The sequence below is a fragment of the Gossypium hirsutum genome, chromosome A06 (assembly GCF_007990345.1).
Source record: "Gossypium hirsutum isolate 1008001.06 chromosome A06, Gossypium_hirsutum_v2.1, whole genome shotgun sequence".
In the NCBI taxonomy this organism is placed as follows: domain Eukaryota; kingdom Viridiplantae; phylum Streptophyta; class Magnoliopsida; order Malvales; family Malvaceae; genus Gossypium; species Gossypium hirsutum.
The window spans coordinates 4,702,782-4,726,754 of NC_053429.1; the positions used below are offsets into that span (position 1 = coordinate 4,702,782).

Sequence of the window (23,973 nt, forward strand, 5' to 3'; positions counted from 1 at the left end):
CACTCTAAGAACATGTTTATGAAATCTGAAAATTTGACCAAGAGAGTAGTAAACAACTTTTTTTTTTTAATTACTATATTTTGGTAAAGAGAATTGTTGACACAAAATTTGATTTGTTCAATAACTTTGCCACTCCAATTATGACTATTATTATTTTTATTACCGTTGCTTCATGAGTTTTAGCCCTCCTATCATGGAAATGAAGGCAATTTTTTTTTGCAAATTCAATGGGTCTACCAATAAATGTAGTTATGTTCAATTCCTTCCTATAATTATCCTTACCCCTAGTGAAGATAATAACCATTGAATTCAATAATGAATGCCTTGAATAACTGAGTGAAGGTAGAATTGAAGCAAAGGAACCAACATTGCAGATAAAAAGATCTTAATTCAGGTAAATACTAAGAGCCAAACTTGACAAAATATCTCGAGATCGATTTCCCAATCGGGGTGTTTCATGGTAACTACATTGAACCACAGTATGGAAATTCCGCTGGTCACGATCAAAGCCAACTTCATCTATACACCACATAACAATATACATTCAATTCCTAATCACCTTCATAAAGAAATCAAACAATATCAAACATCTGAACCTAATTGATAAAAACGAATTTACATGGGGTGATAATCCTATATTTTGTTCTTTTTGTGAAGTGCAACCCTTAATCCCCATTGCTTCGTATGTATTTTCATGTTGGTTTGATTCACAAATTGACCCTGTGTAAACAAACTCTTATTTCAGGTATATACTGCAAATCTCATCTAAACAGTTCTATCCTCTAAATCTAACGACAACACAAGATATGTCATCTTTACTGTCTCTTTTAACCGCTTCCGCAATTAGTTGTTTCGAAGCCTTCTGGGGGTCTTTAAACTTTTTTGCAATATCAACAGCCTCTTGATTACTCATCACCTGGATTAAGCATATGCAAAAGGAAAAATAAATCCTATAAAACTATTTCCAGCTCAATAAGGAGACATCAAACTAAAATGTTTTACCTTCCAAAGACCATCACTTGCAAGAATTAAAATATCTGTATTGTTATTTATGTTGGTCCATTGAATGTCGGGATCTGATCGTAGATGTGATTTAAGGCTCTTGTCACCGAAAGCACGTGAAACTGCCAGCTGTCCATTAACTCTAGGAACATCTCCTGATAGTATGCACAAATAGAAAATTTAACAATCTCATCATATTAGCAAATTAGAAATGCAGGGTTGTACTTTACGCAAGGAATATGATGCATATAAATCAACCAAATTAGAACCAAGACCTTAGTACCACTCAATAGTAGAAACCTGAAGTTTTCAGGCATCGATTTCTTTACCATACAGGGTCAACAAACAAGAATCAAAATGATAAACCATATACAACATAATGGCGATTGGCAGTTTCCTTTTTGGTTGGCAATACCTAGATTCTGAATGCAATGGAACAGGGCATTTCAAATTTGTAGTGGCTTTAACATGACTGATGCATTTTTACTTCATAACCAACATAAAGACGCAACAAGAAACAGAAACATAAAACAGAGTGCAGAACTTCACCAGTGATTGATATGTGAAAAAGGAAAGACAAAACACTTTATGGTTTACTACAAGGTTAGAAAAGCTGACAGAGATTATCTCTTCCTATGATTGCAAAGAGGCTAAGAGCTAAATACAAGTATCAAGTATTAGAAGCTGCAAGACCACTTAAAAACACTCAGCAGATATGACCAAAAACATTCATTGAGTTAGTAACATATATGAGTAGATGTGAACGAGCTCAAAGAATTAACTTCTAAAAATTGGAAGCAGTAGAAGACCTGGCATATTTGAGACGAATCCACCTCTATTCTCAATGCTGCCTCGTTCAATGTTGGGTTCATGATCTGTTGTCATCTGTATTGCCTGACCCCCACTAGAAAGAACAGCACGTGAATCTCCTACGTTTGCCACCCATAGTTTTATTCCATTTATCAATATTGCAGTTACAGCAGTGGATCCACCACGACCCAAGTCTGAGCTTTGTGAAAGAATTGCCTGATCTGTTTTCTCATAAGCTTTGGAGATGGCTCTAGAGGGGTCAACCCAAAACTCTTCCTATAATAAGTGAGAAAATGTAAGCATGTGATGTCTTAAAAATAATAAAAGCAAACTATTTGAAAACGATGTGGCACATCCGACCTCCTTTAGGATATTGGCAAATAAATGCTTCTGTAGATAGGATGGTATAGTATCTCCCAAATGACCATCGTAGATAGCAAAAAGCCCTAACTCGTGCTGTTGAATCTGCATGAACTTAGCCACATGATAATCCTCCATAGGATGATTAGCTTTCCCTTTTACTAGGCTGAAACCAAACTTTATCATACCCTCATGGCTTTTCCCCTTACCAGAACTCGAATACGAACGCCCTTCTCCAAGCTAAAATGACAATATGAGAACAATAAATCTCATTGTGAACCACACATGGTCACATTGCATAAAAGCAACCTCATACTAATCCAGTTTTCAAAACCTTCAGCAATATTATCTTACAGAGAAAAAACATATTGATGACTCAAATCTAACATGAATAACCAAATCTTCATAATAAGCAGAAGAGATATTCAATTCTAATTATAGTAGAAACTTGGTATCAACACAAATTCATACACTCCTAATTAGCACACACAAGAAACCTATTGAAATCAAGCAAGGAAACCTAAAAACTAACCACACAACCAAAATCCATAAACAACTAAAATCTTGGTCACAATTAATTTAAGTTTTATTTACCAAAAAAAAAAAACATGGGATCATCATGAAAACTCTTAGAAACAGAAATATGGTTTACCTGAGATGAACTAAAGCAGCACAGTCGATCCATAGAAAATAAAATTCTACAAAATCTCTAATTAGGCTTCACTAATTTCTCTTCAGCATCAAATTCTCGGTCACCTCTTTTTCCAAACTCAAACTCTGAAGCATCAAAAACCCCAAAAAATATATCTATCATTAAAGAAAAACCCATTTAAACCACAACCCTAAACTCTAAAACCCTGAAAGCCACAAAAAAAAAACAGAAGCAAAAAACAAACTCTGGGTATTAAAGAATCACCGTGAAAAAGATTAATTCAAAGGCCAAAATATGGCCTTGCTTCTTCTGCTTCTAGGTGAAGCTGCTTGTATCATCTAAAAAAGCTCTGTTTTTTTTTTTCCTTCTTTTCTTCTTCCACTTGTTTGTAGCTCTTCTTCTTCCTCTTCTTCTTGTTATAAGGAGCTTTTATTAGTTTGCACAAGCAATTGAATAAACAAAAAAAGGAAGGGAAAAAAAAAAGCAAGAGAGAGAGAGGGTGGGTGGACTCAAGAGGGGAACATTTTCGAAGCTTTTTTTGTGAAAGGGTAAAAATAATACTACCTTTTTTATATTATAAATGAAAAAAGCTTGGCAAGATGGAATCAAGCTTTTGGATATATGATTATATGTATAGTTTAAGGAGTCTTCTTCTTCTTCTTTCTTCTTCAATGACACCAAATAGTTTTCTGAGATATTAAAGTAAAGAAATTTTTTAAGAAATTGTTTTAATTTGGCTGAAATTTTAATTTAATTGATATTTCTATTGTAATAATATTTTTAAAATTCGAATATGTTTTAGGATTATGGATGTAATAATAATTTTTATGAAAAGGAATTGTTAGCACTAAAAAGAAGGCTGCCAATAAAACCAGACTTCTTTGTGTTTGACTTTGCTGTTTTAGTCTGGTTTTCCACTTTTCCTTGTTTGGCACTTCATTTGTCTCTGCCCCATCTTTTCTCTTTCTTCCGCGTTTCTTTTTTACCAGTACCAAACAGGGGATAAGTGTATACCCTTTGCAGATTATTAGCCTGTCAAATGGTCTACCTCTGAACTTACTCCCTGTACTTTTCAGAATTTTAAATTTTAGTCCTTCTATGTATCCAATTAGAATTAAATTTTTGAATCAATATTAAATTGCAACACATGGAAACTTAATAGAATCCCATTTAAAGTAGGGTAAACTACAAAATAGCCACTTTTTGTTTGCCTCAGATTATATTTTAGTCACTTATGATAGAAATGTTATGTTTTAGTCACTTATATTATCGTTTTGTTATGAAATAGTCATTTTTCCGTTAAGCTCCGTTACCTCCATAATGGAAATCCTATGTGGCAGCCTAAATGGGTTTTAAATGCCAACTTGGATGTCCAACTGGGATGAGAATAGTTTTTCAGTCAAAATGGAAAACAAAATTAAAGGAAAAAGGAGACGAACGATTTTTCTTTTCTAATTCATGGTGTAATTAATTTAAAATTTTTAATTAATTAAAAACCTATTCTTGTCCCAATTGAAAATCAAAGTTGGCATTTAAAATTAATTTAGACTGCCACGTAGGATTGTCGTTAGGGAAGTAATGGAGCTTAATGACAAAGTGACCACTTCGTAACAAAACAATAACATAAGTGAATAAAAAGTAACATTTCAAACATACGTGACTAAAATGTAATCTAAGGAAAATAAAAGTGACTATTTTTGTAGTTTACCCTTTAAAGTATTATCAAATGAATTTTAAATTTTTAGTAGAAGGATTAAATTTCAAAAATTCAAAGAGCATAAGGATAAGATGCTGAATTAAACCTTACAAGTGTAACAAATTTTTTCAAATATAATTAAAAATAAGAAACAAGTGAGGTTATTATCCATTTGTTGACTGAATATTTACACAGTAAGATTATACAAAAAATAAATTATTTATTGTAGTATTAAAAACTCTATTTATATAGCAAAAGAAAGAAAGAAAGTCAAATTGCGATGTCCCACTTGAAGTGATGTATAAAGGAGAACTAAAATCTTACGCGTAAATGCTTTATAAAAAGCTATTCCATATATTTACATATACCTCCTCATCTTAAATTAATATTATCAACATTTTCACTATTATTAAACTCTTTATTAATTTTGTTATATACTCCTAATACAATATCATAACTTTACGATTTTTATAATTAAAATTAATTGTTCAGGTTTAAATCATCTATTCAATTGGTTCAACTTCTTATTTTAGATAGATTAACTGATTTGGTCCATTCTAAAAACAGTAAGGATATCTCCTAATTAATTCCAAAGTTAGTAAAAGTATCATAGAAGCCCCTGCACTAGGAGTTAAACTGTATTTTGCCTATTTTACTAAAAAAAAGAGTAAATTTATCATTGTATGTTAGATAAAAAATTTCATCTATTTTTACTATTTTTACTATTATAATTGACAGAATAAACAGATAATTACATGTGATGTACCATGTTTACCTCATTTTAACGTTTAATAGTAAAAAATGGATGATGTACATAATTGATGGCGAATTCAATGATGCAAATCAACCTGTTTTAAAAGTAATAATTCTTTGTTTGAAATGTTTGTTTTTACAAGACAAAGATTAAGGAATTTGGGTAAATGGGAATAAAGATTTGAGACATGTTGTTAGTGTATTATTTACAATATATTAATGTCGTGTTATAGTTGGTTAGACATTAAAAGTGGAAGGAGGAAGGTGAGAGGAAGGATATTTGGTAATGCCAAATGCCAATGGAAGCATTGGTTGGGTTAAAAGTTACAAACTGTCCTTTCCTCCGCCTTCCACACGCCCTGCCCAAGTGGCCATTGTTTATATGACTCTTAAGGTTGTGTCACATGTGATAAAGTCGACCAAAGGGGTTACTTATTTTTTTCTTTTCCTATTGAAATCAAACCAACCCATACTTTAAAGCTAGCATGCTTTTTTAACTCAAATGCTGTGAAAAGAAATGCCACCCGGAAAGGAATCTTATTGCATTCTACCCCCATTTATTGGGTGCAATTGATGAATTTTTTTTTTAGTATTTTTCTTATCGTTTTATAATTTATATTCAAATATTACGAGTGTTTCTTTTAATAATGTTATTTACAAAATTTAAGTTTATATTGTTATTTGAGAATGTAATACACATTGCTATTACATTCAACACTGACTGATGATAAAGTAGATACATTGTTTTCAAACAATAATAACAAATATAATGAATTTTAAACTTAATCAAATTTGTTACTACAATTAAAATTTTGATGTGAAATAGGAAAAAAATTCTTTTAAAAAAAGATAAATATCAAATTTATACATTAACTTTGTTGTAATGTGTAATTTGATACATAAATTTTGATTTGGTACAATTATATTTATGAAACTTAAATTGCAATTTATATATATACTTGAAAGTTGAAACTTTAATTTTAATTCAATTGTACATAATTAAAGAAATGAAAATAAATAGTTATATTTATTTGTGTATGCAATATATCAACGTAAAAAATAATGCTAATTCGATGATGTTTTCAATGATTTGTGAAAATTGAATCAAATCAAAATTTTATGTATAAAATTGCACAAAATCAAAGTTCACGTATAATATTGTACATTTAATCAAAGTTAATATATAATTTTAATGTTTATCCCAACATATAGATAATCTAGGTTTGTATTTGGGGGGGTTAAAATGTCCTAAAAGTCTACAGTAAAAACTATAAAAAATTGAACAATTAGGAAAAAAAGGTCTTTTGTTCTTCCTTCAATAGTAGGAGTAGATATTTAGTTTTGGTTATTAATATTGTATCTCTTCTTGAGATAAATAAAATTATGTTTTAGGAAATTGCAATTTTGAGGACAATAAAAAAGTTAACCTAGAATGAGTTGTAGTGTTGCTTCACTTGATTTTTCTCTTTTGTAAAAGTAATTTTTGTTTAGAACAGTTGTTGTTTAAAACAATCATTATTAAAAAATATCTATATCTAAAACAACTATTCTCAGAACAAGGCTTTAATTTAGAATAGTTGCCATCCAGTGTAGCTTTCAATTAGGAGCAACTCTTGTTCGAAACAACTAAGGTTCAGAACAAATATTGTTTAAAATAATTGCGTTTTAAGAATAGCAATATTTGGAACAATTGTTTTGAACAACTTCTATTCAGAATAATTGTATTTTTTCAAAGAAGAACCATGATTCAAAACAAGTTCTTCCTGTTGGAAAATTTAGACATCACATATATAATAAGGATAATTACATGTTTTTATTTACTATCATGATAGGTTAGCCCAAATTAAAAGTGATCTAATTTGGTTAGAATTTATTGGGCTTTTAATTATTAAATAAAGTATGGGTCAAATATGTGGCGATACTCTTCTAATCAAATTCTAATTAATAGACTAATTAGAATTTGATTAGAACTAATATGCTAAGGTTATAAATGGTCCCCAAATTATACATAAGATATCTTTTCTAATATCCCATCATTAGAAAAGAGAGAGCAGATATTCTCTGAATTTCTTATGTGCTAATTTGGAAGATGAAATCCCCAAGATCAGGTAAAACTTCAAGAAATTCATGGATTCAGGTACGTTTTCGCATCTAGTTTTGTTCATGATTTGTTCTTAATTTATTCTTGATGATTTGACATGATAGATCCTGGTTTATTAAGTTTTATTTCATATTTATTTTACAAATCTAATAAGTGGCATCCGAGCCTCGTCATGTTGAATCATTAAGAATAAATTGATTCTCTATTATTCTGGATTTATATTAAATTTTTTTTAGGGTTTGGAATTTTTGTGTTATCTTGAAAAATTAAAGATGGTTAAAATTCTTTCATTGTTGTATGATTGGACTAAAGATGCTTTTATTTGTCATATTCTGCTAAATTCAATCATGTCCATATTTCTGTTCGATCGGTTATTTGGTCTATTTTTTGCATACGAGTTCTTTTAATAATGGTGTAACACATGTTTTAATCTTTACTTTTCTTATTACCAACTTCTTAATTCAACGTATGGCATGTAAAATATTGCCAAGGAAAGACAAAAGCATTCTTGCCTCGTTTAAATAATAATTAAAAAAAAAGTTGACAGTATAGAAGTATGAATTGCGTTTTGATTTTTTCGATTATATACACATATATAATATATACATGCTTTGATTGATTTAATGCATGATAGTCTTGGAAAATTATATGATTATCTTTTAATTTGATTGAAAGATGAAATTAAGGTAAATATTTTGGAATAAATAAATTTAGATTTTGGCTTTTAATTAATTAAATAAATTAGTTGGAACAAAATGCCGCCAAAGTGACATCTTTTGTGTAGATTAGTTTATTTGAAATATTAAGATGATTACATGTTTTTTGTGATTAATGAGTTTATTAATTGACCCAAAGGTAAGTTGATATTTGGCAGAATTACAATGACATCTGTGGTGATAAATATGTGACAATTATAAGGTATTTTATTTTAGCAATAAGTTAGTCCAAAGATTAATTCATTGTTTGACATAGTTTATTGTCAATGTTTGATTACTACAACAAGAGTACCACTTACTGTTAATATTACTGTCCAAAGACTTGATATTAATGTAGTGTTTGGTATCTTGAGATGGGATTAGCCATTATCTCGAATTTATTGTTTACTTTTGAATATTGATTTAAGCTTGTTTTTGTTTTCTATTCAGCTAAATCATCTTCTGCTGCCACAATATCTGCTAATATAAATTCTATACCCATGCTTAATGGGACTAATTTTAAGGAATGGAAAAGGCACTTACTTAGAGTGCTTCGTTGTATGGACATAGACCTTGCACTAAGAGAAAAACAACCTGCACCTCTCACTGCGAAAAGCACCCCTGATGTTAAGAGGGACTTTGACAGGTGGGATCGTTCAAATTACATGAGTCTAATGATCATGAAACACAGCATTCCAGAAGCCTTTAGGGGCACAGAATCTGAAGAGATTACTCAGGCCAAGGGTTTCCTTGATGAAATTGAGAAACGTTTTGCTAAAAACGATAAGGTTGAGATGACATCACTTCTGACTTCTTTGATGTATATGAAGTATAAGAGTCAAAGAAACGTAAGGGAGTACATTATGGAGATGTTCCATACTGCTTCAAGACTTAAGGCACTTAAGATCGAGCTTTCTAAGGAATTGCTTGTTCTTATAGTTTTGGTATCGCTTCCTACACAGTTTAATCAATTTAAAATTAGTTATAATTGTCAAAAGGAGAAATGGACCCTAAATGAGCTCATTTCTCATTGTGTGCAATAGGAAGAAAGGTTGAAGCGTGATAAGAATGAAAGTGCTCATTTAGCCAATGCATCTAAGGAGAAGGGCAAGAAAAGAAAATATCAAAATGAAGCTGCTAAGGGTCTAGCTCAAAAGAAACAACAACAAGCTACAGAGAGTTGTTTCTTTTGTAATAAGTCTGCACACGTAAAGAAAGATTGTACCAAATATCATGATTGGCGTGTAAAGAAAGGTATAATTCTTAATTTGGTCTGTTCTGAGATTAATTTAGCTTCAGTACCTAGAAACATTTGGTGGATAGATTCTGGTGCTACTACTCACATAAGTGTTTCTATGCAGGGTTGCCTGAGTTACCGAAAGCCAAGTGATGGTGAAAGACACATCTTTGTGGGTAATAAAAAATCTGCAGAAGTGGAAGCAATTGGGCATTTTAGGTTGTTATTAGGAACTGGTTTTTATTTGGATTTAAAAGACACTTTTGTTGTACTGTCATTTAGACGGAATTTAGTTTATGTTTCTTCGTTGGACAAATTTGGATATTATTGTTCATTCGGAAACAATCAATTTAATTTGTCTTTAAATTCAAATATTATTGGAACTGGTTATTTAAATACCTATGACAACCTTTATTTGCTAGAAACAATTGCATCCTATAATGAAACCTTGCATGTGGAATCACGTGGTATTAAACGGAAATTAAATAAGAAAAATTCAGCATCATTATGGCATAGACACTTGGGTCATATCTCAAAAGTTAGAGTTGAACGCCCTGTGTTTGATGGTATTTTAGAGTCCCTTGACTTCACAGACTTTGATGTATGTGTCGATTGCATTAAGGGAAAACAGACCAAAACCAAGAGATTGGGTGCAAATAGATCTTCAGATGTCTTAGAATTAATTCATACAGATATCTGTGGGCCATTCCCTATGGCATCCTGGAATGGTCAACAATATTTCATAACATTTATAGACGATTACTCACGTTATGGGTAGCTATATCTCATTCATGAGAAATCTCAGTCTTTGGACGTGTTCAAAACTTATAAAGCTGAAGTTGAGAATCAACTCAACAAAAGGATTAAAAACGTCAGATCTGATCTTGGTGGTGAGTACTACGGTAGATATGACGGCTCAGGTGAACAATGTCCAGGACCATTTGCAAAATTCCTAGAGGAATGCGGTATTTTCCCACAGTACACCATGCCAGGATCACCTAGTATGAATGGTGTAGCTGAAAGATGAAATAGAACTCTTAAAGATACGGTAAGGAGCTTGATTGCTCATTCTACCTTACCTGAGTCCCTCTGGGGAGAAGCATTAAAGACAGAAGCTTACATTCTGAACAGAGTACCCAATAAAGCAGTTGTAAAAACACCTTATGAGCTTTGGACAGGTAAAAAGCCTAGTTTAAAGCACTTTCACATTTGGGGATGCCTCTTTTGTTTTACGAATTCAGATACATCGAGATTGATCTCGAGGTATTCTTGGATTATCACAAAAGAGCTATATCGATAAAATACTCAAAAGGTTTGGCATGCAGAGTTGTAGACCAGGTGACACCCCTGTCGCTAAAGGAGACAAATTTAGTCTTACTCAATGCCCTAAAAGTAATCTTGAAATTTAGGAAATGCAAAAGATTCCCTATGCATCAGCTGTTGGGAGTTTAATGTATGTTCAAGTATGTACGCGTCCAGATATTGCGTACAATGTTGGGATGTTAGGCAGATATTTAAGCAACCCTAGTATAGACCATTGCATAGCAGCCAAAAGGGTTATGAGATATCTTCAGAGAACAAAAGATTACATGCTTACTTATAAGAGATCAGATCTTTTGGAGGTCGTAGGGTATTCTGATTCTAATTTTGCTGGATGCCAAGATAGTAGGAAATCTACATCAGGCTATATTTACCTATTAGCTGGAGGAGCTATATCTTGGAAAAGTGTCAAACAGACACTTGTAGCTTCGTCTACTATGGCATCAGAGTTTGTAGCATGCTATGAGGCATCAACTATAGAATATGGTTGCGGAACTTTGTCACAGGGCTGCGTATTTTGGAGAATGTAAAAAGACCACTCAAATTATTTTGTGACAATAAGTCAGCAGTGCTGTATTCCAATAACAACAGGAGTTCATCTAAGTCAAAGTATATTGATATAAAGTTCCTAGTTGTAAAAGAAAGAGTGCAAAATGGTCAAATATCCATAGAGCATATTAGGACAAACTCCATGATAGCGGATCCGCTCACAAAAGGTTTACCACCCAAGGTCTTTCATGAGCACACTGCTCACATGGGTGTTACATTGTCTGAGGATATCATGATTTAGTGGGAGTTTATATTTCAAACATTTATGTATTTGGTTATTTTCTGATCAGAAATGAAGTATTTAGTTTATTCACTCTTTTTATTATTTTGAAATTGACCTCACTTAAGTTTAAAGAGGACCAGTTGGAAATAGACATGTTTAGATCATATTGCATGTAATTTCCATGCTACACATCCATACTTGTTCTATGTCATTTGGTTGTGTTAATATATGTGATCATGAATGGATTTAGTTATGATTTTTGTAACGAAAGTCGCGTTGGTTCTATGTTAACATAATTAATGGACGAGATTGTTCGGAATGACTTTTGGATATGATAGTAAAATTTTGAGCTCATAAGGTTATATAATGACATGTAATTATAAAGTAATTAGTATATATATGTGGTCCAAGTGGGAGATTGTTGGAAACTTTGGACATAACATATATAATAAAGATAATTACATGTTATTATTTACTATCATGATAGGTTAGCCCACATTAAAAGTAATCTAATTTGGTTAGGATTTTTTTGGGCTTTTAATTATTAAATAAAGTATGGGTCAAATATGTGTAGATACTCTTCTAATCAAATTCTAATTAATGATGGGCTAATTAGAATTTGATTAGAACTAATATGCTAAGGTTATAAATATTAGGGTTATGGTCCCCAAATTATACACAAGATATCTACAAGTGTGAGCACCGTGATTGAGCGAGAATCAACACTAAAACTATATTTAAATCCAAACAATTATGTACAATATTTGCAAGTGTGACAAGTCAGTTGTAATATAAATTTTATAACGGGGTATAAGAGTGCTTTGAGGATCGAACCCAAATAAGTTGGTGATTAAGTGAATTCTAGCTACAAACATGCAAATAAAAAGTCTAACCAACTACTCACTCGAGGCTATAGTACGACAACCATTCAAGAATGTGATGATACTAATTAATGACCTAAAAATTGCAAAGGACTAAATTATAAAGAGAACAAACTACAACCCTATCAAATATGAATAAATATCAATATTTTTATTTTCTAAAAAATAAATTAAAAATTTATCATTGATATAATAATATTCGACTTGATTTAAGTTAAATTTTAATTTTTCTTACTTATAATGGGCTATTTTGTGAAAATTGTCTTGTGTTTTTCAAAAAGAGAAGAAAAATTTAAAAAAAAAGAAGAGTTTACTTTCTATTAACTAGTAAGTCATATATTGTTGGCAAAGTTTTTTTTTTTGAGAGATAAACATATGAAAAAAGTGAAAAATATTTTTTGTAAATAATTTTTTATGAAGAAAACGCACCTAGTATTAAAAATTTCCTTCTAAAAATATTTATCCAAATAATGCAATTACAATTGTTAGTATTTTAAAGAACTCTAAGTGTGTTTGGATGAGAGATTTGGAGAAAGAATTTCATCCATGATATTTTCAAAATTTTAAATATAAATTTATTTGTTTGGGTAAAAATAATGAAGAATTTCAAATTTTGTAAAGCTTGTTTTCTTTTTTCAAATTCCACTTAAAGTGACGTTTTTTTTTCAAAATTTCTCATATTTTTATTTTATTTAATACATATGGCACTATTACAAAATAATAAACTTCAAAACTCTTTTTTATTAAAATTTGATATATATTTTTAAATTTTATTTTATTAAAAATATTTATAAAATTTTACAAATCTAATTAAATTTTTTTATATTATTTATTTTCAATATCATTACTCTTTTATAATAACTTGTAAAGTTCTAATAATATAAAATTTCCTACAACAATTATATTTATCCAAATTAATGATTAATTTTAGAGTTTTAGCATTTTTAAAATCTTTAAAATTTTAGAATTTTTCATTCAAACACATTCTAAAAGTTTAAAATTTCTCGTATTGCCAACAATTTCTTGACTTAGCGACAAAAACATCAAACTGTAACATATAAGAGTTTTAAGTTGAATCCCCAAAATCTAATTTTCACCATTGACAGTAATAAAATTATACAATATCCATTTTAGGGTTGAGATTGATTGGGGATCATAAAATGGGTTCCATTTGTTTGTTGTTATTATTGGATTGGTGAGGTATAGTTGACTAATTTGTCCATTATCTATTTACTAGGTTCTTTTCCCATTGCATAATAAACTAACATTATCAATCCACAAGCATTTTGGAGAAATTAAGGAACAGAAAGCTCAGCCCCTAACATTGACAAATACTTTTCAACTGCTGCATAACATTACATGTTATTTTTGAACTGAAAACAGGGCAGGGGAATTGGTCCTAAATACCAACCAATTTTATATAAATAGACAAAACAGGGAATTGGTCCAAAATTCATGACTGTTCCAGCTGCATTTATGGAGCTCAACAACATATTTATGTGATTGTTGTAAGACCAGAAGTCACTTATTTCACCTCTCAATTGTCAACGTAATTATGTCTACTTATACACATTTTTTTTCATTTTTATATTTGTTTGACTATTTTGTTCCAATATGAAGAGCTTACGTTTAAAGCAATAATATTTATTTATCCACGAATGAAGGGTTGTTAAAAATATCGTAAAATTTATTAAAAGTTAGAAAAAAAATATAAATTAAATAATAATTATTGATATGATTTGGTATGTTTTGCTTGAAAATTGGCAGGTTTCAAGCTTTTAAATTAAATAATAAAATGAGAGGTTAAAATATGTTATTAGTCCTTGACTTTTATATAATTTAATATTTAGTCCCAATCTACTTTTTTAATTTAGAATCTTAGTCCAAGTATTACCATCTTGGTAGTTTCTATTAAAAATTTTCAATATAATATGTTTATTTTTTGTCAATCAAATGACACGTCGCATGAAGTCAACTTAATCATATCAATTTGGCAGAAAATATTTACGATTTTAATAATTGAATTGCGACTTTTTAAATCAAAATAATTGGAGGACTTAATTTCTAACCTTTTAAATATAAGGACTCAATCTCATATTTTGTCAAAGCAAAGGGACTAACAGCATAGTTTAAACTAAAATGAGGCGTCATAAAAGGAGAATTGTGGGGGAAAATAAGACTTTAATTTGTTTTCCTTTTTAAAAAGGAGTGGAAAAGAGAGATATAGAAATGAAAAAGAGAATAATTAAACATGGAAAAAAAAAGAATTTATATAATAGTGTTAAATTAAATCAGATGGAACAAATTACCGATTGTCAATTTCAAACAATAGAAAATCTTAGTACTATTCTTTTTATTATTATTTAATGCTTCGTAAAGCCTTATACTTTATAGTGAAAGTATTAGGGAAGTCTTTGTATTTGGAGTTGAATTATATTTTAGTCTCTTTACTCAAAAAATGGACAAATTGATTCTTATACATTAGATCAAAGAGCGAGCTGGTCATTCTATTAAAAAATTCATCCATTTTTACTGTTCAAAATTATTCCATGAATGTCATCATGAGATACACTTGGCATGCCATATGTCACTATCTAATTATTCTGTTAGCCACGCTAATTTTTAACAGAAATGACTAATTTGCTCTTTGACTTAACGTACATGGACTAATTTATCCGTTTTTTAGTAGAGAAATCAAATTACAATTCGACTCCTAATACAATGACCTCAATGATACTTTTACCTACAACTCATCGATGTTAAATTTGAAATTATGTTGTCAAAAAAAATCAAAATTATATGGTGAGGGAATGAAATATTTGTTAGTGGAACACATCATATTGTAAATTTATTAGATTATCCCAAAATTATGATTCCCTTTCAAAAATGATAATTTAATAATGGGTTTGGATATGTTTCAATGGTGCATAGCTGCTTCATCCCTATAGATATAACCAAAAGGCATATTCATGAACAACTTATATCAAACATCTTTTGAATCTAATTTCAACTGATAGTTATCTCACTTTGGTTTTAAAAGTGGTGTTGACTTAAACTGTGCCATGGAACCGAATCCAATGCTTAGAATTTTTTTTTTATTCATTTGATTAAATGAATTGTAGTACCGTTTGATGCTTTTATGCGAAAGAAAAGGAACCCCATAATAAAATTGTTCGATGGCTTATGAAATTATGAACCCTAGCTATCTAGGGTTTTATGGTTTACATATGCCCTACGAGATAAAAAGAGGTACGATTTCCAAGATTCTTGTGATAGTTTGCTTCTTAGTATTATGACACATGAAACATCCATTATTATTTCTTTTAAAAAAGTCAAAGGGTCTGTAAACTAACTATTGGTCTAATGATTGTTGATGTCGAGAGGTGGTGAAGATTGAAAACGGTTCGCCTTGTTCGGATACTATTTTTGGTGGTTGAAGGATTGAAGGAGAGAATTGCAGAGTGAAAATGTTAAATCCTTGGGGTGAGAGGTATTTAAATGCGTTGATCTCAAAAAACAAGTATCTCTTTTTGATAGGTTAGTTGATTTCTTTTAAGATTCTTGTTATGTGAGTAATGTGACATCATTTAAGTTATAAGGTATGTGAGTGACAAGTGATGATTATCTTGTCGGAGTAACTTAATTTTAAAGTACATGTTTTCTAGAACCTAGTGAAATAGTGCTCACGGTGGAAGAATTATGATTAACGAAGCAAGGCGGGCAGAAACCATATGGGTTTTATGGTACTATTGCGAAAGTCTTTGGATGACAGATATGTGTATAACTATGATGAAATAATTATATTGTTAAGTTGATACTTCGATTTAGGGTTTAAATTGTAAATTATACAAAGCCTATATTTATTACTCGTGATTTTAATATTAAGACATGTATTTAAACAAGTTTTTGTTAGAAATATGTATGGCTTAATTGGCTAGTTTAAACATATTTGGGTAAATTGTAGAAATATGTAACACCCCTTAACCCTAAACCGTCGTCGGATCAGGGTTACGGAGCATTATCAGACATATTGGACAACTTAGAAATAATTCGTAAATAAATAATATTCATAGCATAGTTTAACTTTTAAGTCTTTATAATAGACCCTTGAGGCCCAAAATACGTATTAGGAGTGGAACAAATTTTTTTTTTAAAATTCGGCAGCATTTCTGCTTATTTTGTATAAAATCCCCTGCAAGTTTAAACCAAAAACAACTAATACCATATATATATATACTATATAAACTTTTATACCATTTTATTAGTATAAACATTAAAATACAAAATACCATTTTTTTTATAACAAAAGTCTTGTAACATTCTAATGTGATTAAAATAACACCTATGTACATGCCACTTTTAATTCAAAATATGGCACCTACTTATGAAGCTCTTGAGGATGTGATGAGATGAGAGATCTTCTAGCCGACTCTACTCTTTGAGTCTAACTGTACCTACGCGTTAAAATTAAACGCGTTAAGCCGGTGAAGACTTAGTAAGCACTACAATAATAAATAGGCAAATAAATCCTATTAAAATATTATAATCCCATTTGATCAATATATATTTATATGCATATAAGTTTCTTTAGTTGTATCTTATATTAACAAAATTTAATTTATTATTATATAAGTTATAAAACTTACCTTAGTACATTGATAATTCTCTTTGGTTCACAACTTATAGCTTTAGCCCAAAGTAGACTTTATAGAACACACTGGATATACGGAACAAATACAGAAGTGCATTATTATGCACAAACGAACAGAGAGCACTAAAGTGCTATACAGAGAGCACAGATGTGCTAATAATAGAACAGAGAGCACTAATGTACTAATAATCAGAGAGCGTGCTAGAGTTCCTTAATGGCGTGCCACTAATATCCTAGTAGTTCTAAACTCATCTACTTGGGCATTAAAACTGAATTTCATACATTTAATACTTTACATAAATATCTCGAAAAAGATTTCTCATTTCTTCATCATTACAATTTAGTGCATATTACACAATTCACAAATATCACATCTTTTTCACACATATACTTTTGTCACAACGTTATTACTTAATGTTCAAACAATATAACTTCTTATATTCTCCAATTATAATTTTCTTTTCAAATTTCATAATTCCATAATCTATTATTATTATTATTTATTTACTTATAAATTTAAATATATACATATATATTACTTTTTTATTTCTAAATAATTCTATACTACAATATAAGCATCTAAATAAAATTAATTTTAAAAAAAAATCTTGTAGTACTTACAACAAAAAGATTGAGACGATGTCTTCCTTCACTCTTTAGCCTTCTCTTTTCTTTTTTCTTCAATTAGGTCCTCTCCTTTCTTTTCTTTCTCTTCAATTTCATATAAAACATATAACATTTATATGTTAGAGAAAAATAATTAAATGACTTTCCTATACTATTAAAAAAAATAAACATGTATGATATAATAAATTCATCATTTCTTACATTAACTTACATTTCAATTTATTCCATAACTAAAATTATTTTCATTTCTATTACAATCTATACTTTATTTTTATTTAAATTCTACTTATAACTTAGTTTAACTCCCAAATTTTCACTAATAAACCCCAATTTCAAACTTTTTATAATTTACTCCTTACTGCAATCTATTTCACAATTCAATCTTTTTTCTTAATTCTTATTTGAAATTTTCATAAGTTCAATCTCTAATTTATCCATAAATTCAACATAAACTATATAAAAAAATCTACTAACTCTTAAAATTTCAACATATACCTAATAATATTTTATTCTAGGATCATAAAAACTCAATAATTACAAGAAAATGAATTAAATTGACTTACCAAATTGAATTTAAACCCTTGAAATCCCAAATTTTCTTCTTTTTTTCTTTCTCCCTTTTTCTCTATTTCGTCCCTGCTATTCTGTTTTGTTTCTTCTTTTTATTCTGTTACTTTACTTTACTTTATGTTTTATATATTATATTATATTATTATATAATATAATATATTATATATTAATGCTTAAATATTAAGTTAATATAATATATAATATATATTTTATATCAAAAATATCTTAATTTTTTTTTTCCTTTTAACATTAAATCACCTCATTTTATAATAATGGCATATTTACCTATTTAGTCCTTTTTATTTTTTTAATATATAATTAAACTTTCACACTTATTTCAATCTAATCCTTTTTCCTAATTACTTCTAATTAAGTCGAATTCACCTAATCAAAACCTAATTAGACACACAACTAACTTCGTAAATATTTATAATAAATATTTACGAATCCGATTTATCGGAACGGAGTCCCGAGAATGCATTTTTTTCTTTCTTTTCTCTTTTTATCAATTTAACTATATAATCAATAAAATTTTCCTATCAAAATTTTCATGCAGTATTCTTATCATCATATAGGCTATGCCACAATATTAAAATAAATTTTCTTTCTAGATCGGATTTGTGCTCACGAAACTACTATTCCAATTTTACTAAAAATGAGCCATTACAAAATATGTAACAACATACCACCTGCCCTATTGTTAGGCAGGTCTTTAATTTCTTTTGCGGTAGCTTTTCACTACCATTATTAGATGAATCCCTCGAGAGATGTTTGTGTCCCATGCCATGTCATGATGTTTGGCGTGAAGATGAACTTAGTGTTGGAAAACAAGTCATAAGGTTTGCGGCCCCTCTTCCTGGACAATTTGTCTAACCCAAAATCTTTATGTTATAACTGAGGAGATTCATTCATATATCCATTAAATATACAGTATCTACTAGATCTTTTATCTATATAAGGAAAATGCAATAAAGTTGATTAAATCTTGACAATTTGGTCCCTGAGATTAAAAAAAAAAGGCCAGTGTCATATTGATAGATGTATTTTTATTGTTCAGATATTGGTTGTGTTTGGTTGGGTGGAAAAGTTGAAGAATGGAAGGAGGGGTGGAAAAGTGAAAAGAAAATAAATTTGGAGTGTACTTGGTACAGAAGAAAAGTGAGAGGAAAGAAAATAGAAGAGATAATCATTTTCCAATCTAATAGATAAAAACTAATCATTCCAAATTGAAATAATGAGAGGAGAGAAAATGTGAGAAAGACGTATGTTAGTTCAAAATTATATATTTCTCAAATGTTTATTTTTTTAATTTCATTTTTCAACTCTAACAAGCAATGATGAAAGAAGCTTAATTTTAATACAACCAACGAGACAAAAATGAAAACCCAGATGAAAAACATCCGCTATCCAAATAACTGCTTTCCATTCCAGCAGATTGGTTCCCTTCCCTATAAACATGCTTCATGATCCTTTGTTGAAGTCCATTGATGAGTCTATTACAATCCAAAATCAAAGTAAACAACACTAGATTATTGGAAAATTCTTCATAGGCAGAATTAATAATAGTAGTAGAATCAAGCTTAATTTCCAAGAAATCAATATTAAGAGTTCTAGCAAGTTGTAAGACATCCCGAAGATCTCATTGTTCCACCTCAACATTAGAAGCCTCAGAATATGCCTAATTGAACCATTGCCACTCATGATCTCAAATTATTCTCCCTTCACTTACATTTCCCAAATTGCCCACCAAAGGTTCGTTTGTGTTCAATTTGAACCACCCAATCATTGGAAGCTACCACAATGGAAACACGAGTTTTTTTTTATTATTTTAGCTGAGAGAGCAAAGTACTCTCTCACTTTTGCAACACATGTATTTATTACCAGCATTATCTCCAAAAATAATGTCATTTCTATTCAACCAAAAAAAAAAACAAAATACAATATTCCGAGGTGTTTTATGATTAATCAAACACATTTAAGAGCAAATATTTTGTTCCAACCAGCCTTTTTAGTCAAGACTAGTATTTTCCGTACCTAAGCTTGGTGGATACGGCTCATCCCAACATTTACCCACAACAAGAAGACACTTACACAACATATTTCTCAAGGTTTCTTAGTAACTTTGGCAAAAGGAGCACTCCTCACTAATCAAAATGTCTCTCTTAACAAGAAAGGATGTTGTAGAAACAATATCATGAAAACATTCCCAACTAAAACAAAAATAAATTTGGGAGGAATTTTAATTTTCCAAATAAGGTCCCAAGGGATACCATTATGACTGATCTTATCCAATCTATGAAGCATAAGGCCATAAGCACTCATGAGGGTGAATTGGCCATTTGGGGAAAGACCCCAAATGGTAGTATCTCTACCATCAAGGGCCAAAGACTCGAAAGTACCGTATTAAATTTAGTGAGATACCTACTGAAAATTATTTTATTTTATTTTTTAAATAAAAAATTTAAAAATATAATACTATACAATAGAAGAATGCCAAAAGGTCTTGTAACCACTTGGATAATGACCCAATTACATGAGCCCAAACAAACACCTAACCCTAGCCCAAATAGAAAACAAAAAAGAAGAAAAAATAAGATTTTTCAAGGGCATTCGGCCAACTGCCCTAACCCATCATCAGTGCAAGTGGCACACCTAGCCCCTGCCTCACCGCCGTTCACCTGCAAAAAAGGAGAAAAGACAGTATGCATAAAGAATAGAAATCTTGTAAAAAAAAAATGGGCTATATAAGCCACCAAAGAATCCGATGTAAGGTTGGTTCATTTTTTGGAAATACAAAAGGAAAACATAGTAGACATTGAATACCAAAAAGGGGAAACTCAAATAGCAAACAGAAATCTACAAAAACATATTCAAGGATAAATCAAGTTAAAAGGGTATTGTTTTTTTCTTTTTTCTTTTATTTTATTTTCGTTTTTTATCTACTAACATGGATACATAGATATTTTTTTTACATTGTTCTTTAAAAATACATAAAAAATATACAAAAAAATAAATTAAAAAAATATACCTTTTTTTGAATTTCCACGGTGGCCTGCGACGGCGGCGGACGGAGCCGGAGCTTGGTCGGAGGGAGAGGGCCTTGAGAGAGAATAGAGAGTTTTTGAATTTTTTTTTAAGAAACAAATGAAGAATGAGTTTTATTTTAAAAAAATTTTGACTTATATAGGCCCCCCAAAACAACATTGTTTTGGGACTGGCCTTAAATGTCCAAAACGACGTCGTTTTGACTTGGACCGGATCTATCCAACCCGACCCGCCTAGGATCCGCGTGTTTTTAGAAAGGGACTATTTGCGCATTTAGCACTTCCGCTTTTCTATAATTTTATGATTAAGACTTTCGTTATTTTTAATTTTGCCCGGTAATTTTGTTTTTTCTTCATTTTGGTCCCGTGTAAAATGCTGCGTTTAGGAGGGAGGGTTTATTGCCCGATTTGGTCTCTCTTCTTTGTTTGCGCGCTTGATTTTGTCCTTTTCCCCTTTATTTCTTTTAAATTTCCCCCAAAACTCTGTTTTTAATTCAATTTTAGTCATTTCTTGTTTATTTTTGTTTCTTTATTAATTATTATTATTATTATTATTATTAGTGTATATTTTTTTATTGTATATGTATATGTATATATATTTATATATAATATTATTTTAATTGCTTTATTTTATTATTTTTATTATATTTGTTTTTTTGTATTTCAATATTATTATTATTATTATTATTAGTGTATATTATTTTTATTATATATGTAGGTATATGTATACATATTTATATATAGTATTATTTTTTATTACTTTATTTTGATATTTTTATCATATTATATATGCTTTTTGTATTTCAATATTATTACTATCATCATCATCATCATCATTATTATTATTATTATTATTATTATTATTATTACCTTTTTACTATCTAATGTATTATTATTATTGTATTATTGCTATTATTATTATATTTTCCATTTATTTGTATTTACTCATATGTTATTATTATTTTTACGTTAACTAATTTAATATTTATATATTTTAGCATACTTATTTTATATATCATTATTCTTATTATTAATATCTCATCATTTATTTTTATCTTTTTTAAATAATTTCAAACCTTAGATTATTTATTATTTGTCTTATTGTTATTACTATTTGTATTTACCGTTATTATTACTATTATTTTTACTTTTATTACTATTACTATTTATTATTATTACTATTATTATCACTATTATTTTTATTTTTTATTACTATTATCATTTTAAAACATTGTTACTATTATTCTTTTACCATTTAATACATATTATTATTATTATTAGTGTATGTTTCTATTATATATGTATATATATATATTTATTTATACATATAGTATTATTTTAATTACTTTAGTTTAATATTATTATATTATATGTCTTCCTTTTTGTGTTTATTTATTTATTATTAATTAATTTAGCATTATTAATTATTATTTATTATAGCCCTTGTTAACATGTCATCATTTTATTAATCTATGATTGTTACTATCGATAATATTTTATTATTTTCTACTTTGACTTGTCATGTCATTATTATTATTATTTCTGTCATTATTCGTGTATATATTAATATTATTTTTATTTTTATTCTAATATTGTATTTTAATATTTTTCGTTAATTGTATTATCATTTGCATTATTTACAAATTCCTGTTGCGAATAATATTATTTTTATGTTTTTAATTAACTTTAATAAATGAGGCAACGTACCGATTTCAACACTAAGTCACTAATTTCATCGCTATGTTGGGTGAATATCATTGGCTCGTGTTAAAAACGAGACGTCCTTCTAAAAAAAATCAAAATTTCAAATTCTCATAGTTCAATCGGATCGCGATTAAATATTAAATTAAGCTTGTATTTTTGAGAATTAAGACAACGTGTGTTTAACAAGATACCAATTTTGGGCGTCGCGAGGGTACTAATACCTTCCTCGCGCGTAACCGACTCCCGAACCTTATTTTCCTCTGGATTTTCGCGTAGACCCAAATTCGGCCTTCATTTTTGTTCGAAAATAAATTTTCTTTCAAAAGAAAAAAAAAGGATTCATTAGGTGTCAGATCACACTTAGGAAAAAAGATCAGTGGCAACTCCTATTTTTTTTAAAACCGAAATTCCATTTTCAAATTTTCAAATAATCGCCTCAACTAGCGACCAAAGCGAAATTTTTACGTCGCTACAGCTGGCAACTCCACTGGGGACTTCTTTTTTTGAGAGTCGAGTCTTGAATTAAACACGTGTTGTCAAAATTTTCAAAATTCCTTGTTCAAATTAATATTTAGTCGTGATCCTTAAATTTTGTTTTTGAAAAGTCATGTATTTGCATCATGTCGTAAATATTCTTCTAACTTGTTTTGTCTTGTTGTTTTTTAGCTCTAAGTTTGTGTGGTTTTAGTTTTTTAGTTTGGTTTCTAAATAAAACGTAAAGGTTTGTGAGTTTCTCCCCACACACCGTGCACTTGCATTTTTTGCATAACATGAGTTCTATACCCGGGCTCCATCCGCTTAAGTGAAAGTAAACGCTATACCTTCGTGAGTTAACTCGTCCCTCCATACAGGCTAGTGAATACTTCTGGGTTACATACGACTTATGCTTTTGTGAGTTAACTTGTCCCTCTGCTTAGGCATAAGTAAATGTAATCCCTCGAATTGAACTCGTGAGCCTGTGATGGGTTACGACCGAGGCTTCGTACTAGTCTTAGTAGACGATAGTATGAACAATTCGAGTACCTGTCTAGAACCGAAACCGCATATAGTAAACCATGCGAGCCACCTAACTAGAGCCATGCCGAACCCCTGTCCGTT

The 23,973-nt window shown here is 29.7% G+C and overlaps 2 protein-coding genes and 1 long non-coding RNA gene across 5 annotated transcripts; 1 reads left to right on the forward strand and 2 right to left on the reverse strand.

The window, feature by feature from the left end:
* Positions 1–414: 414 nt before the first annotated feature.
* LOC107901459 (probable protein phosphatase 2C 9) lies at positions 415–3,642 on the reverse strand. 3 transcript variants are annotated; one of them, XM_016827474.2, is made up of 6 exons: positions 3,089–3,642; positions 2,825–2,949; positions 2,173–2,412; positions 1,812–2,088; positions 1,003–1,157; positions 415–916 (listed from the first exon to the last, which is right to left on the reverse strand). In XM_016827474.2, the coding sequence occupies exons 2-6, from the start codon at positions 2,855–2,857 to the stop codon at positions 776–778; spliced, it is 846 nt and encodes a 281-aa protein (XP_016682963.2). In that variant the 5' UTR covers positions 2,858–2,949; positions 3,089–3,642; the 3' UTR covers positions 415–775. The 3 variants fall into 3 exon arrangements, with proteins under 3 accessions (XP_016682963.2, XP_016682964.2, XP_040970887.1); XM_016827475.2 differs by lacking the exon at positions 2,825–2,949 and having other exon boundaries at positions 3,089–3,533; XM_041114953.1 differs by lacking the exon at positions 3,089–3,642 and having other exon boundaries at positions 2,825–2,979.
* Positions 3,643–10,718: 7,076 nt separating this feature from the next.
* On the forward strand, positions 10,719–11,156 carry LOC121230696 (secreted RxLR effector protein 161-like). The gene has a single exon (XM_041115913.1). The coding sequence runs from the start codon at positions 10,719–10,721 to the stop codon at positions 11,154–11,156; it is 438 nt and encodes a 145-aa protein (XP_040971847.1).
* A 9,396-nt stretch (positions 11,157–20,552) lies between these two features.
* On the reverse strand, positions 20,553–21,322 carry LOC121230346 (uncharacterized). The gene is made up of 2 exons (XR_005928280.1): positions 21,156–21,322; positions 20,553–20,805 (listed from the first exon to the last, which is right to left on the reverse strand). It is a non-coding gene; the product is annotated as an uncharacterized lncRNA (long non-coding RNA).
* Positions 21,323–23,973: the final 2,651 nt, after the last annotated feature.